The 16,053-nt window shown below is 36.7% G+C and overlaps 1 protein-coding gene across 2 annotated transcripts in view; it reads left to right on the top strand.

The window, feature by feature from the left end:
• The first annotated feature begins 1,451 nt into the window (after positions 1 to 1,451).
• The window catches only part of asap1a (ArfGAP with SH3 domain, ankyrin repeat and PH domain 1a), a 59,759-nt gene continuing 45,157 nt past the window's right edge, over positions 1,452 to 16,053 (top strand). For both annotated transcript variants that reach the window (XM_051131604.1, XM_051131596.1), the window contains exons 1-3: positions 1,452 to 1,644; positions 2,056 to 2,148; positions 4,107 to 4,233. In XM_051131604.1, coding sequence (XP_050987561.1) covers positions 2,090 to 2,148; positions 4,107 to 4,233 — 186 coding nt within the window. In that variant the 5' untranslated portion in view covers positions 1,452 to 1,644; positions 2,056 to 2,089. The remainder of the gene's footprint in view (positions 1,645 to 2,055; positions 2,149 to 4,106; positions 4,234 to 16,053) is intronic.

Here is a 16,053-nt window from a genome sequence, read left to right as displayed (position 1 = left end):
TGAATGAACAATGCAATGGCGTTAATGGAAAGACTAATTAAAAAAGTAAGTAAATAACTCACACACTTAGATATAACCACTTTGATAAGTCAAAATTAGACTTGAAATGGAATAAAAACATGATTTGTGGAAGTTTTTAGTGAATAATCAGCTCAAGTAACTCCAAAATTTACCAAGCTTAGATGACTGATGACCCAAAAATTTAATAAATGGTTAAAAATTGACTATTAAAAAGAATAACTAAACTTAAGTTCATATATAATATTGTTTAAATTGTTACTGCCTTAAGTTATTTTAAAAAAATGTAAGGATTTGTTTTCCTGTTATAGGCCTAGGTATTAATATATTTTAGTTTCTATGACTATTTATAGAAAAATACGTAAAGTTTTAAAGAAAATCTTTTATAAAATATATATATACATATATATATCTCAAGGAGATGGAGGATGCTGATTTGAACTTTTTCTTAATTTTAAAACATATTTGCCAAAAAGCACATTATCTTAAACATAATTTAACTTTTAACTTAATTTGACATGCAGTTTAGTTGTTTCCAAATTAGTTGGAACTAATTAAATACCAGTCAAAACTTTTTTTTTTTTCTAAAGAATTTTCTTCTGCTCACCAAGCCTACATTTATTTGATCCAAAAATACAGCAAAAACACTAATATTGTGAAATATTTTTGGTATTTAAAATAACTGCTTTCTAAGTTAATATATTTTGAAATGTAATTTATTCCGGTGATCAAAGCTAAATTTTCAGCATCATAACTCCAGTCTTCAGTGTTACATGATCCTTCAAAAAGCATTCTAATATGCTGATTTTCTGTTCAAGAAACATTTATTATTATTGTTATTATTATTTTAAACAGTTGAGTGCACAGAATATTAGAATGATTTCTGAAGGATCTTGTGACCGGAGTAACGATAATAAAAATTTCAGCTTTGAAATCACAGGAATAAATTACATTTTAAAATATATTCATATAGAAAACCGTTTTAAATAATAAAAAATATTTCAATTTATTTATTTTTTGCTGTACTTTTAATCAAATAAATGCAGGCTTGGTGAGCAGAAGGGACTTCTTTAAAAAACATTAAAAAATCTTACTGTTCAAAAACTTGGTAGTGTATATATGTTAAACCTCTTTTTTTAGTATGTAAAACATCTATTTTTGTGTTTCCGATGACCTTAATATACTTTGATGCGCATTACTTTCTGACAGCGATCAGCATGATGTTTTCTCAAAGATCGAGACCGTCATTTCTGTCACTGAGGCTGAATTTAATACTGCATAACGCGTTCATTTCGCCAGCGGTATCAGATTTCCATTTAAAAGTTAAGCGTTCCCAGTTCCTGCCATTAGTTGTGGTCCTGTGCAGGATTCCCTCCTCCGGCCCCCTCCGGCCCACATGCTTGATTTTCGCTTCCTGTCCAGCAGCTCCAGATGGGGCAGATCAATGCGCGCATTCCAGCTCATTGTAACTGTAGCGGCATGTGATTTCAGCCCGTAATGTCCGCGCGCTGGATTGAGCACAATGCGGTGAATATGGTGCCACTTGGAAACACGGAGCTCTACGCACAATTTACTTTGCAATTACTTTTGAAGCTGTTAATACGGAGTGAAACCGCAGCTGTGTCGGTAAGTTATAAGGCGTGGTTATTTTTCCCTGAGTGGCAAAATTTGTTTTAGATAAATGTGATGGCAGCAGCAAATAGAAACTTTAGAAAACGGCGCACTTTTTCTAAAGATGGTATTTTTCCCAAGAAAGATGACAATCAGACTTAATTATTGACATGTTTAATTCTCTGGAAAAACTGGACGATGTGTTTTGGAACATGGTAGCTGGTTTCTAGCTAGTTTAAGACTGGCCAACTAACATGTTTCAAAAACAGATGACCAGTTTAAGATGCTGGTTTTGATGGTGGTCCTAACCAGCTTGGAACAGCTAGAAACCAGCTACTAGCTAAAGCTGGATTTTCCAACAGGGATCCAATGTATTGAGTTGATTATCTAGCTCTACTCTCTGATAATAACACTTTTTTGTCTTAGCTCAAGGTTGTTTTGCTGAGGTGACTACAGAGCCATGAGGTCCTCATCCTCGCGTTTATCTAGTTTTTCCTCCAGGGATTCTTTATGGAGTCGGTGAGTTGAAAAATGCACTGCTCTTTTTTATGCACTGTACCACTAAATATTCCATCTGCACATCAGATGTGCTTCCACTGAGTTTATTCTGCACATCAGTCTATGCACTTCTCAGTTTACAGCAGAGTGATTTAACAATGTTTAAGTTTAATCAAAGAACTGCCTGACCTCCTAAATCATTTCATGCCCGCAAGGACAGATTGTGGTCCTGTGAGGCCCCGGGCAACAGCCTTTATGGATGCCCCCTCTTGTTGCAGTTGTGAAATGTCCAAATAATGTGAAATAATATTACAAAGAGAAACTGTTCCCACAAAGCAAAACTGGTGAATCTGAGACAATTAGACACTAGTTACGTGCTTACATGGTTGTTATAGCAGCATAATACACATACACTTTTTAATTTTTATGATTTATGATCCTTTTGATTTTCAATGTTTTTTAAAGCTCACCAAGTCTGTATTTTTTTATCCAAAATGCAACAAAAGCAGTAATATTGTGAATATTTTTACTATCTAAAATAACTGCTTTCTATCTGAATATATTTTAAGTAGGGCTGTCAAACGATTAATCATGATTAATCGCATACAAAATAAAAGTTTGAGTTTGCCTAATTTATATGTGTGTACTGTGTGTAATTATTATGTATATATAAATACAAACACATTCATGTATATATTTAAGAAATATTTACAAGTATATGTATTTATTATAATTTTTATATAATTTATATTATCTATAAATAAAAATATTTTGTACATAAAAACATATTTCTCTTAAATATACACATTAGTTTGTGTGTATTTATATAAACATAATAATTCCACACAGTACACACACATATATTAGACAAACTCAAACTTTTATTTTGTATGCGATTAATCGCGATTAATCGTTTGACAGCCCTAATTTTAAGTAATTTATTCCTGTGATCAGTGCTACATTTTCAGCACCATTACTTCAGTCTTCAGTGTCACATGATCCTTCAGAAATGTAAATAGTAAAAATATTTCAAAATGTTACTGTTTTTGCTGTGGTGAGCCTTACATTAAAAACATTAAAAATCTTGTTCAAAATGTTCAAAAACTTTCGACTGGTAGTGTATGACTGACTGTCATACCATCTAAAGCTATTTTTAGCTTGCCTTTATGTGATTGCTTCTTAAACATTTCTTCATAAATACATTGGAACCATTATTTTTATTTTTGCTAGTCCTGAATTGTATTAATTCACTAATGCATTCATCAATAATATATTTTTTGCCTTTATTTAATTCCGTATTTATTGTTATTTGACCTATACACATTTAGTTATTTATTTTATTCATTTCTTAATTTCTTTCATATGTGATCTGTTCTAAAGCGGTAAAAGTAAAGCCCTCTCCATTGCATTCTGGCGCATGCGCAGTTTGTCCTCTTGTTTATCCCGTCATCAATGGTGGGAGGAGATGAGCGTGCGTGCACGCGCTGGTGTCAGGGAGCTCGGACCGTCAGGACGGGGGGGAAAACGGAGGAAAGAGAAAGGGAAAACAGAATGAAACCGCTTCCGAAACCGGAACAGCAATAATTGAAGGAAATACTCCAAATATCAGTCTATTTTAAAGCTAGGTTGTGGAATGAGGGCATTTTAAACCAGCATCTTACATCTTACATTGGGAGAACAAGGAGAGGAGTCTGAACCGTTTTATGTAGATGCAAGTGGATAATTAAGACAAGGGAAGAGGAAAGACGTGGAAATTACACACAACGACCCTCTCCAGGGACGGGAACTGCACAGTCAGTGAAGAAAAAGCCACTGCCACACATTTGGCTCCGTTTCTTTTCATTTTACGCATTGCCTTACCATTCAACCTTACCCAAACAGAGAGAGACATCGCTCCGTTTCTGACCACCCCTGTCTAATTCATGGTGCTATTGTGATTTTTCTCCCCTCCATTTTTATCGGGCGACCGTGTTTGCAAGGATGCCGGATCAGATCTCCGTGTCCGAGTTTCTCTCGGAGACGACGGAGGATTACAATTCCCCCACGACATCAAGCTTCACCACCCGCTTGCAGAGCTGTCGGAACACGGTCAATGTTCTGGAAGAGGTAAGGCCGCTCTGTCACTCTTATATGAGGGAGGCTCAACTCGTACTATTGTGCAAGACACGAATAACGGTCCCAGTCCAATGGAGGATCCACTCTGAACACACTTATCGCGCATTTCTGTCCTACAACCTCTAAATTCTCCTTGACTCTCTCTATCTCTCTCTGTCTTTTGAAGCTCCGGTTTTTCCCAGTTGGGTTGATTGTAGTTCGGTAGATATGGATTTACAGTTCACAGAATGCGGCGCTGATAAACAGTGTATGGAATTATCTATTGTTAGCTGTTATACCTGTTACATAGTTTGCATTATTTATGTAACAGTTTCTGTTTTTTAATTGCGCTTGAGGCTATTTTATGTTGATCTGTGCGTATTTAATTTAAATAACGGATGCTCATTTTTATTTTAATAACGTGGTCTATTGTAATGCGCTATTATAGTTTTCTAGAATTACATTTATGCGAGAAGGTCAGTTGGATTTAATTTTGTTTTATTGATTATGTGCTCCGCCAACTGACTGTTTCCTCACAAGAGAAAACGTCATAATTTGGAATGTTGGCGCAATTCTCTTTAAGAAGAACTCCGTGATGTCATCGAGGCCGTGGATGCATAGTGAATGTTGAGAACCTAATATGTGACCATGGACCACAAAAGGGTCAATTTTTCAAAATTGAGATCAATACATCATCTGAAAGCTGAATAAATAAGCTTTCCATTAATGTATGGTTATGTTATGATAGGGCAATATTTGGCCGAGATACAACTATTTTAATATATGGAATCTGAGGGTGCCAAAAAATCTTAACAATGCATATTACTAATCAAAAATTATGTTTTGATATATTTACAGTAGGAAATTGACAAAATATCTTCATGGAACATGATTTTTACTTAATTTCCTAATGATTTTTGCCATAAAATAAAAATCAATAATTCTGACCCACACAGTGTATTTTTGGCTATTGCTACAAATATACCCCAGTGACTTAAGACTGGTTTTGTGGTCCAGGGTCACATATGACTTAATGGGATTTTATTTGTCTAATAAAATTACAGCCTTAAGTATTAAACGTGCATTCCCTATTTTTTCGCTGTTAAAAACAACTCTTTTGAGAAATATGATATCAGTCTTATAGAAAAAGCTGTTGTGTTATACATGGAGGGGGTCACCCCTTAATGGTCGCTGCCATGTTGACATCACATGACCAGCCATAACATTGACAGTTATTATTCATAATATTGATTGTTAATATATAAAAAAAGTTTATAACATATTTATTTAAAGTCCCACATGAAATCAAAATAAAAGGTTTTTGGCATTTACAAGATATAGCCTATGTATTCAAAACGTCCGTCAATATGGCACAATGATTTTGATGACATCACCCTGCACTTCAGCTTCTCATCAAACTTTCTGTCTAATCAAATGCTCTCTCCCGCCCCCTACACTATAAACAGACGCTGCAGCTGAAATTGGTCACTTTTTCACAGAATTTGTATTTTCTCTATGGTGAATGGCACATAGTGCACCATATAGGGGATAGGTAACGATTCAGTGTAAATATTCTTTCCATTGGGGCAAAAGAAGTCTGGTTTCATGCTGTGTCACACTAACGGCCGCAGCGCGCACACACTGCGTTAAAGACACGATAGCACGGAGCGAATCATATGCGCAAACCAGCGCAGACCATAAAATACATTGGATCCATTTGTATTGTGATATGGATGAGATTGTGGCTGTCATACGCTGTCAAATGTGTCTTTACCGAGCTCAACGGCTCTGGCTTAAGCTAATATAAACAAAACGCTATTGGCTATTAAAAAAGGGGGCGGGGCTGCTTGATATGTCCCGCCCTCTTTTCCTGTTTCAGTTAATATTATGTCAACAAATAACGCAGAATGTTTTAAAGCACTACAGTGGACCTCTAAAAAAACAATAAATAAATAAATACTGTTTTGTACAGGTCTTCATTATGCTTAGGTATAATTACCATACAAATACACATTAATTATGTTTTGTTTTCATCAACAATAAATTCCTTTATGCATTTGATGAATAAATAGGGGATATCCAGAGATTGTAAACCACCTCATACACGTGCAGCTGTGATTAGATCAACCTCAGTTAATTAGTAAAAAGCAACAAATGCACTGGAACATAAGCGAAGACAGATGGGCTAATGGTCCCCATGACCTAGATGTCTGTACTTTATTATGTTCATAGATGAGCATGGACTAGCGGAGTGGTAAAACGGGATTTAGGAATCAGCATATCCTTTACTTGAAAGCAGTTTTAATATGTTTTTGTCTTTAATGAATGCCTTTAAATCACATGATCTACAACAGCCTATAATGGTGTCATTTGGGGGTGTCAGACCAAAGCATCAGCTTGTTTATTTCATCATGTGAGATATTAAATAATTTATGCATCAAGCTCGCTCTTTTAGTTCCATCCGTAGTCGTGAAAATGCGTTATTTGCACACTTTGATGTTTTGGAGAAGGAAACGTAAGACTCGGGAACAGCCAGTTGTGCTTCCCAAAGAAATCCCACAAGTCATGCCAGCATCTCTCATCCTCTGTGGATCAGAGATTTGTGATGTTCTAAGAATAGTTCATGTAACAAGGAGAGGTTATTCTCCTGAGCAGTGGTTCCAGGAGCAGAAAGAGTGAGATAGAGAGAAAGGATTAACCTACTTACACATGGGCCAGTGAACACCTGACTTGCCAAGACAACAGAGAGCTCTGCAGGCGGATGAAGGGGCTTCCTCTCGCTCTGCCACAGAACCCACTCTTTATTGACGCACTGTTTTAACGGCCAAGAAAGTCATGGTGATCCCCGAATGACTCTGGGAGACATGAATGTCACCACCATGAATTAGCAATGTCTAGGGTAGTGATAGGAGCCATTGTAAGGCGGAATGAATGGGAGGTGAATGAACAGCGCTCTGAATAATGCACATGGGTAGGCTGACCGTATTTTTTAAAGCGAGGGTGTTAAGGAAACAAACAGAAAGCTCAGGCTGGGTGGTGTAAAGAGCCCATTAGTGGTTATAGCTAATGATGTTTCTGGGGATCTGGAGAGACTCCTCCGTGGTGTCTCAGTTTGGCAGCTCTGCATGTTTTTTGGCCTTTGAAAGCATAATCTGGAATCCAAAGGATTTCCTCTCTCATTTTATTCAGTGTTGGAAGACACAGGAATGTTAGGGAGAAAGAAGTAAATGGGATGGAGAAATGACAGATGAGATGACAGATGACATGAAATTGAATCGCTCCATATAAGCGGCATCGTGCTACGTTTCAGAACACATGCACTAACCATCAGGCTAGAGCTCAGATGACAGAAGATTTTTATTGCACTTTTTAGTCAACACACTTGGTGTGTTTACATTTACTATTTTTTCTAAATTTCTAATTTCAAGTTCTGAAAGTTCTATTTATATGAAACCTAAACATTGCAATCTGATTCACATGTTCGTTTGCAGGTGCATTATAATATACGTAAAGCTTACGTAAACTTTGCAGCACTGCACCTCCATGGTATTTTTAAATCGGATTGAGAAAATACCCGGAAAATACCCGGTGTTGACATGCTTAATTTTGTCCTGTTGATCAGATTATTTCGGATCTACACCACCTCTTTCAATGCAATCGAATTGAAGAATTTTTAGTCTAATTGAGCCATCAGTCAGACTTTAAATTGATTATTTAGGTTCATGTAAGCGTAGCTTTTGACATTGAGGCATATAGTTTCACCTGTGTTTTCGAGCTGCCAGGTGTTTAGCAGTTTCACTGGAGTCAGCACTTTCAGCTGCACAAAGTGAAACGCTTTTGTTTTAGTGAGTCATCTTCAGTTCTGTTCCAAAAGCTCGTTGCTTCCTGCCTACAGAGAGAGCTGCCAGCTAAAGGGAGATTGACACAGAATGTGATTTGCATTCCAGTTTTTTTTCTACACTGTAAAATATTTGATCATAAATGTAAACTTGATGCATGTTGCGCTATTCTAAAATCGAAGTTCTTTTAACTTTTGTAACAAATTTGTCTCTAGAATTTAAATGCAAAATGTGTTCTGTGTGAATGACCTTTATGGCAGCTTCCTAACTGTCTTGAAACCTCATAGATAATCAATTTAGAGCAGCGACTCACAATGATAGCACTCTGCAAAGGAAACTCGGCTTACAATAGAGGTCAACTAAATAATAATCAATGAATCAATTATTTTTAATCACACTAATCTATTATTCACAATGCCTTTTAGTGTTGAATGAAATATGCTTAGTTAACACACTATGTTAGTGATTGTGTTAATGTACATATACTTACTATAGTAATAACAGTAAGAGATGCATAATTACAAGAAATTAACCCTAAGCCAAACCCTATAGTAAGAATCTGTTATTAATTAATATTGTATAATTATGCATAATTATACTAATTGTATAATTACACTATAACAGACACCTTGGAGGTGAAGTTCACTTTCAGAAGAAGGTTTTTGAGGAAAACATTCCAGGATTTTTCTCCATGTAGTGGACATCAATGGTTTCCAATAGGTTGAAGATCCAAATTGCAGTTTCAATGCAGCTTCAAGGGCTCTAAATGATCCCAGCCAAGGAATAAGGGTCTTATCTAGTGAAACAATTGGCCATTTCCTAAAAAAAAGTATATAACCACAAATGCTCATTTTGCACTAACTCAGTGCACAAGTGCAACTTCACACACATAATCATGTTGGAAAGGTCATGCGTGGTTAGTTTTTCATCTGTGTACTCCAGTTCAAAAAGGTAGAGTAGAGCGAAAAACTCCATCCTATATTCCCCTCCAACTTCAAAAACGCCCAACATAGTTGTTTTACCTTTTTTTTGTAAAGGGCGTTTGACTTGCTTTGCAAGTTCGCTTTGTGAACGCTGGGTTGGTACTTCCGTCTACATCACGTGCGACCTTTTCAACATGACTACGTAATGCGTGAGGTCGGGCTGGTGCAAGACGAACATTTGTGGTTAAAAAGTTGGTAAGTTTTTATTGTTTTACCAAAATGACTGATCGTTTTGCTAGATAAGACCCTTCCTCGTCTGGGATCATGTAGAGCACTTTTAAGCTGCTTTGAAACTGCAATTTGGACCTTTAACCTGTTGGCCACCATTGACGTCCACTATGGAGAGAAATGCTCAAAAACCTTAATTTCTTTTGCGACTTGAAGACAGAAAGATATGAACGTCTTGAATGACATGGGGGTGAGTAAATTATCAGGAATTTTTTATGCTGCAAGTGAACTTATTTTTTCTCTTGCCTCATCTGCTGTCGTAACAGTGAGTTCTGGGATTTCCTTGTCGGCAAAGAACACGTGTGTGATACCTTAAATCCTGCCTCCCTAGACAGCTCACTAGGTTTTGGAACAGACCAGCTGTCTATGGCAAACAGTTTCAAATATATGTTCTTTCATCAGATATTCAACAGTCTATTGTTAGTTTATTCAAATATCTGTGGTGTTATATTACAGTAGCACATACTGTATTAATTTGCATATGCTCTGTAGCCTTGAGAGCAACACATGTAAATATGTGAAATTCAGCTGTCCTGGTTTCCTGTCTATCCTCTGGTTTTACATTTATATTCATGCATTCGACAGATACTTTCATCCAAACTGACTTTCATTGAATTTGAGGTTACCAATTATCAGATCATGGGTTTCCTTGGAATCAAACCCACGACCTTAACATCACAATCACCTTGTTCTATTGTTTGAACAACAGGAGTGCTCAAACAGTAGTTTGCTCTTAGGATATCAAATAACACACCATTATTGTATCTCCACTCATTAATTGTGTAATCTTCTACATTTTCACCATCCTCCACTCCATTTTGTCCACAACACCTTTGCCCCAATACTGCATTCCATACAAAGCCTCTCCATCTTGATAATGGTTTCCATGGCACTGTGCTCGTACATTCTCATCATGAGGACCAGATGGCAGGGTAGATGTATAGACTGCCTAATCGACAAGCTGCTGGCATGCATACTCATAGACGGCATTTTATTTACTCAATTTGTCTTTGGAATTTCCATTTTTTTCCAAACAATATTTATGGTGATTTCAGCTGGAGCTTGCATGTAAGCTCGCTTCTTGTTTATTGCTTGTTTTGTTTTACACAGAGCAATCTAGTGAAGAGATTGTCTGTTTTATCCCAGCATGGAGTAATGGCGCACTGATAATCCTTTTTGGCAAAAAAAGCAAAAATGTCCCTGAGAGCTTAAGGGAGAAGTCCCCAGTGACTGATACTGCAGTTAGTGCTTCATTTACATGGGCATAGAATAAATCCCTTGCACAGAGATGTGCAGTAATATTCTGCACTGCAGCAAAACCCATCCAACTATAGACCCGATTCACTCATTTGATGCCTGAGGTGGAGCTTAAAGTATTAAAGGGAACCGTAGACAAAACAGGACAGAAGCTTGCATATTTCATGGTCTTATGTTGGTCAGAATGATCAGAATGTTTTTAGTCAAACTCCTCTTTGGTAGTCTGGGTCAGTGGAATACCTCCTTAACAACACACTGACACTCATGTACACCCACTGCTTAGTCATTCCTGTCTTTAGAACACAAAAAATATGAATAAAAGATGTCCACGCTTCTCGCCATTTGCTCATAATATGCTCTGTTGTTTGCATTGTACGCTCCAAGCAAATAAAACAAGGAGTTACAACTGCACTGTATTATTGAATACAATAGTTTCTCTTTAATAACTCTTGTATTGTTTATTTATTCATTTTCTATTCTTTTGTCATTTTGGGTACCATTTTGTGTAAAGTCCTAGCAAAGATTACGACAGTGTTGAGGAATTTCATCACTGCTTTTTATTGATGGCTCTGGAAACAATGAGTATATTTGCCAACACATAAGACCACATGCTGACAGCAAATACAAATGTGATTCTGATTTTAAAGCTATTTAGTTTTTTTTCCAAGTGATTTTTACGTTTTTTGTTATTGTTGGTATCTGCACGTTTGCCATTTGTTTGCTCTTTTTTAGTTAACACAAATGTATTTTCTGTCAATTCATTCATGCATTATAGTGGTTGCATAGTAGTCATGGGAACAACAATAAATTGCTCTAGTGACCTATTTTATGGCAGACCTGATCTGCAGCCATTGATTTGTGGCCAGATGGGAAATCAGAGGATTTGCACCACATTTGGTTGCCTTGAAATTCCTAGTGCATGAGATCTGTGGGATTGTGCGGTGTGATGTTTTGGTGCTGAACAGATATTAATGTTTCAAAGCATTATGTTTTCATGTAGATAACTGAGCTGTTAAATCTACTTCTTGTAATGTACATTTACATTTATTCTTTTAGTAGATGCTTTTATCCAAATCGAGGTTCAAAACAATTTAATTATCCTCCTGGTGATTTTAATTTAATTATAATTCAGCCTTGAAATGAAAGAGAATGGCTATAATAATTACCTTATACAAAAGCAAGATTACAGCATTAGCACCAACTTGAGTGGTGATCGAGTATAGCTCCCTTTTTTATAACACAGCAACAAATTTATTAAGTGATATGCTGGAAATTACTATTATTGTGACTCTCTGGAATTCTTGTTTCTGATTTGTCAGTTCTGTCATCAGTGAATGGATTCAGTTGCTTACTTTCATTTGGACTGATCCTTAAAGGGATAGTTCACCCAAAAATGAAAATTCTGTCATTAATTACTCACCCTCATGTCGTTCCAAAGCATAAGACCTTTGTTCATCTTTGAAACACAAATTAAGATGTTTTTGATGAAATCTGAAAACTTTCTGACTCTGCATAGACAGCAACGCAACTACCACGTTTAAGACCTAGAAAGGTAGTACTGACATCATTAAAATAGTCCATGTGTCATCAGTGGTTCAATACTAATTTTATAAAGCTACGAGAATAGTAGAGGATAGTTTATGTGCTGCTGACGCAGGAGCTGGTGTTCTGACATAGAATCTGGATGCGTTGCACCTTGTTTACTGATGTCACATAGAATATTTTATCGATGTCCTTACTGCCTTTCTGGGTCTTGAACATGGTAGTTGCATCACAGTCTATGCAGGATCAGAAAGTTCTTGTATTTCCTCAAAAATATCTTAAAGGTGACCTATTATGCCCCTTTTTACAAAATGTAAAAAGTCTTTGCTATCCCCAGAGTGTTTGTCCCTTTAAATCCAAATGAGTTGGTGTTCCCCGCCCCCTTTTCAGAAGAGGGCGGAGCTTCAAGAGCCGCCAAAATCAAAAAAGGACAATATCACGCACTGAAAATGTCAGAAACTCTCAGTAGCAGTGTTCAGCCTTACATATTCAAACTGAAATTTATTTAAAAGTCAGTCATCTGATTGTACTGTGCATAATAAATGCGTAATGAATTACACAGACAGTGAGCATAGTGTGATAAAAATAATGACATAGTTGGTCTCATTGTGCTATTGTGTGCTGGCAGAAACTTTCTCAAAAAGTCCCACTTGTGATTATGAGCTTAATAAATTCAAGCGGTTGACTTCACATTGCTTTCATATGCAATTAACTACCACATTCCTATTTATGATCATTCTGGTAGCGTGTGAAGGCAGCATCAGTGAAAACATTAGCCTTACAGAGTGCCAAGAAGCGCTTTCAGAAAGGCAATTCGGAAAACAAACACATGATACATACTTTGTCTGGAGCTGATATTCGTGCACAAAGTTTTAGTATTGATCCCTAAACATATAGGGAACTTTATTGATTTTTTTCTGGGACATTTCCTTCGAAAATGAAATGTAACCACAATGTCCTGTCCTCAGCGGCTCAGTTGGAAGGAGTCTATGGAGACTCCTATGTCGTTAGTGTATCCCAAAACACAACATTTGTAATGCTTCTTTGGCACTTATATTGTATATCTCCAACAGCTACAGCAAAAGAACTTCAATGGCCAACTGCTGCTTCTCACTCAGGGCTGTGTCTTTGCTAATAGGGCAGAAATCTGGAATCGTGTTTTCAGAGAGATTGTTTATGATTTTTTGGGATTATAAAAAAATGTGAGGGTGGATTTTTACCATTATAGGCTGGTTGTTTTCACACACTGCGACCACACAACTGTGTTCAAACACCTTATAGAAGTGATTTTTGCATAATAGTTCCCCTTTAATTTGTGTTCCAAAGAGGAACGAAGATCTTACAGGTTTGGAACAACATGAAGGTGAGTAATTAATGACAGAATTTTCCTTTTTGGGTGAACTATCCCTTTCATGAGCGTTTGACTGGCGGTTATGTCATTATCAGTCAGAAGTCTGTGTAGCAGTCTGTGATTACTGAACAGTGGCTGCTTAGTGTTAGTCAGCAGAATAATAGTGCTGCTGCTGTTGGCTCTGGCTCTGCTGCTTTGTGATTGTGCTGTGTGTCTGTCATTTGAGAACTGTCCAGGCCGAGCTCAGCTGGATGGTTATACAAGCGCATGCAGCAGCTGAGGGAGAGACAGCATGCCGCGTCTCGTGTCCTTGCGTTGAGGTCACCAGACGCACTCTCAGGCATGGACGAATTGTCTTCTTCGCCGGCCTTCAGGGCTGACCAACCCTTCTTTCAACAAAGGCCACCCTGCTCTGACTGGCACCGCTAATGCTAAAAATATATTTTTTTGGAACAGCTTTAGTAGAGGACCGTTTTAGGTATTTGTGGAGGAAGACCTCATTTGACCTTATAGATGAACACAGATGCATTGTTTTGTTTTGGGAATTCCAGCCTTTTGGAAAAGACTGCACATAGTTATTTTTTCAAGTAGAAGTTTAGTTTGATGGGTGGAGAAGTCTTCTGGAAAAAATTTCCTTTGGAATTTGTCCGCCCTGATCTAAAGACAACAGTTTACAGTCGGCCGGATAATAATAATAATAATTCCTTACATTTATATAGCGCGTTTTTGGGCACTCAGAGCATTTTACATAGAAGGGGGTATCTCCTCAACCACCACCAATGTGCAGCATCCACCTGGATGATACGACGGCAGCCATATTGCGCCAGAACGCCCACCACACACCAGCTTATTGGTGGAGAGGAGATGTGAGTGATGATGCCAATCAGAATATGGGGATGATTAGGCCATGGTCAGAGGCCAGTGGGTAAATTTGGCCAGGATGCCGGGGTTACACCCCTACTCTTTTTCGAAGGACATCCTGGGTTTTATTAATGACCACAGAGAGTCAGGACCTTGGTTTAACGTCTCATCTGAAGGACGACAGTCAAGCAAGTGGATGACAGGAATGGCATTCCCTGCATGTGTGAAAAGTCATTCATTCAAGTCCATTCATTAAAGGTGCAGTATGTAACAAGCCTTACACTGTAAGCTTATGAGTTGATTTATCCACGTTTTAATATGCCTCTGGTCATATAGCTTTTTAGATGAATGCATAGGCTTTTTAGATCGATCTCTGAGCCAGTTCATTTGCTGCCTTCTATGGCTTCAATATGCTGTTTTCCACCAACTGGCAACCTGGGGTGTCAAAATACTATTGGTTAAACTGGCAGTGGGCGGAATCAAACAGACCAAAACAAAAACAGACATTCCAACACAGCAAGTAGAATAGTAGCATAGTGTGAATTAGCATGTTTCTTAAATACCTGTGAATGTAATATGGTGTTTTTATGCTTGGGTACAGTCTAAGGCTGCAATGATTCTATCCGAGTATTCGATTTATTCTATTTCTATGTCGAGTAATCGGCAAAATACCGGAAGTGGCATATGCCATTTCATCAGATTTGTAAGGTAAATCATTTATAAACCTATGCAACCACAGGAGAATACATCATTACATTTCTGAATATGCTAACTGATCATCGCAATTTCAAAATAAAGGCTTAAACCCTCACTCTGCGTTTACATGTTTTGATGTCCACATATCCAAGAAATTACAGTGGCTGTAGCTTTTCTGTCGTAAAGAAATGGCCAAATATTAAAGATTGTGTGGTCATTTGAATTACTGTTGAGTCAATATTAAACAGATTAGATCATGCAGTAAAGTGTAAAAACAATCGTCAGGTCATTGACGCCCTCTGCAGGCATTTGTTATAATGCGTAATGTACATTAGCTCAGTTGTTTATTATACATTATGTATTTTAACAGTTTTGTTCAGTAAAACCATAAGATTACTTGCTTTTGATACTTTATTTGAACTAATTATTGCCTCATTGCTATTATATTTGAAATTAAAGTCATTTTAAAAGCTATGTTAAAATGTTCACTTTTAAGTCTATTTTTATTACTACAAAAAATTATTTATAATCACATGATTACTTGATTAATCATCAGAATAATCGACAGATTACTCAATTACCAAAATAATCATTAGTGACAGCCCTAGTACAGTAAAAAAAAAAAAATAAATAAATAAAAAACAACAACAACAACAACAAAAAAAACACATAGAGCACCATTCAAAAGATTGGTGTCATTTAAAAGAAACAAATACATTTAGTCAGCAAGAATGCATTTAATAGACGAAGAAGTGACTTTATACTGAAGTGAGAAGTGACTTAATATACAAGAATATTAAGCAGCAGGACTGTTTTCAACATTGATAACAGTAAGAAACATTTCTTGAGGACCAAAACAGCATGTTAGCATGTGACATTAAAGACTGCAGTAATGGCTGATGAAAATTTAGCTTAGCCGTCACAGGAAAAAACTACATTTCAGAGTATATTAATATAGAAAGCAGTTATTTAAAATTGTAATAATATTTCACAATATTACTGTATTTCAAATTCATTAATGTGTATCAAATCATTGCAGACAATATTTGGTAAAAACATTCATGTGCATTCATTT

The sequence above is a fragment of the Labeo rohita genome, chromosome 2 (genome assembly GCF_022985175.1).
Source record: "Labeo rohita strain BAU-BD-2019 chromosome 2, IGBB_LRoh.1.0, whole genome shotgun sequence".
Classification (NCBI taxonomy): domain Eukaryota; kingdom Metazoa; phylum Chordata; class Actinopteri; order Cypriniformes; family Cyprinidae; genus Labeo; species Labeo rohita.
The sequence above is the reverse complement of the archived record's forward strand: the minus strand, read 5'-3'. Positions and strand labels throughout refer to the sequence as shown.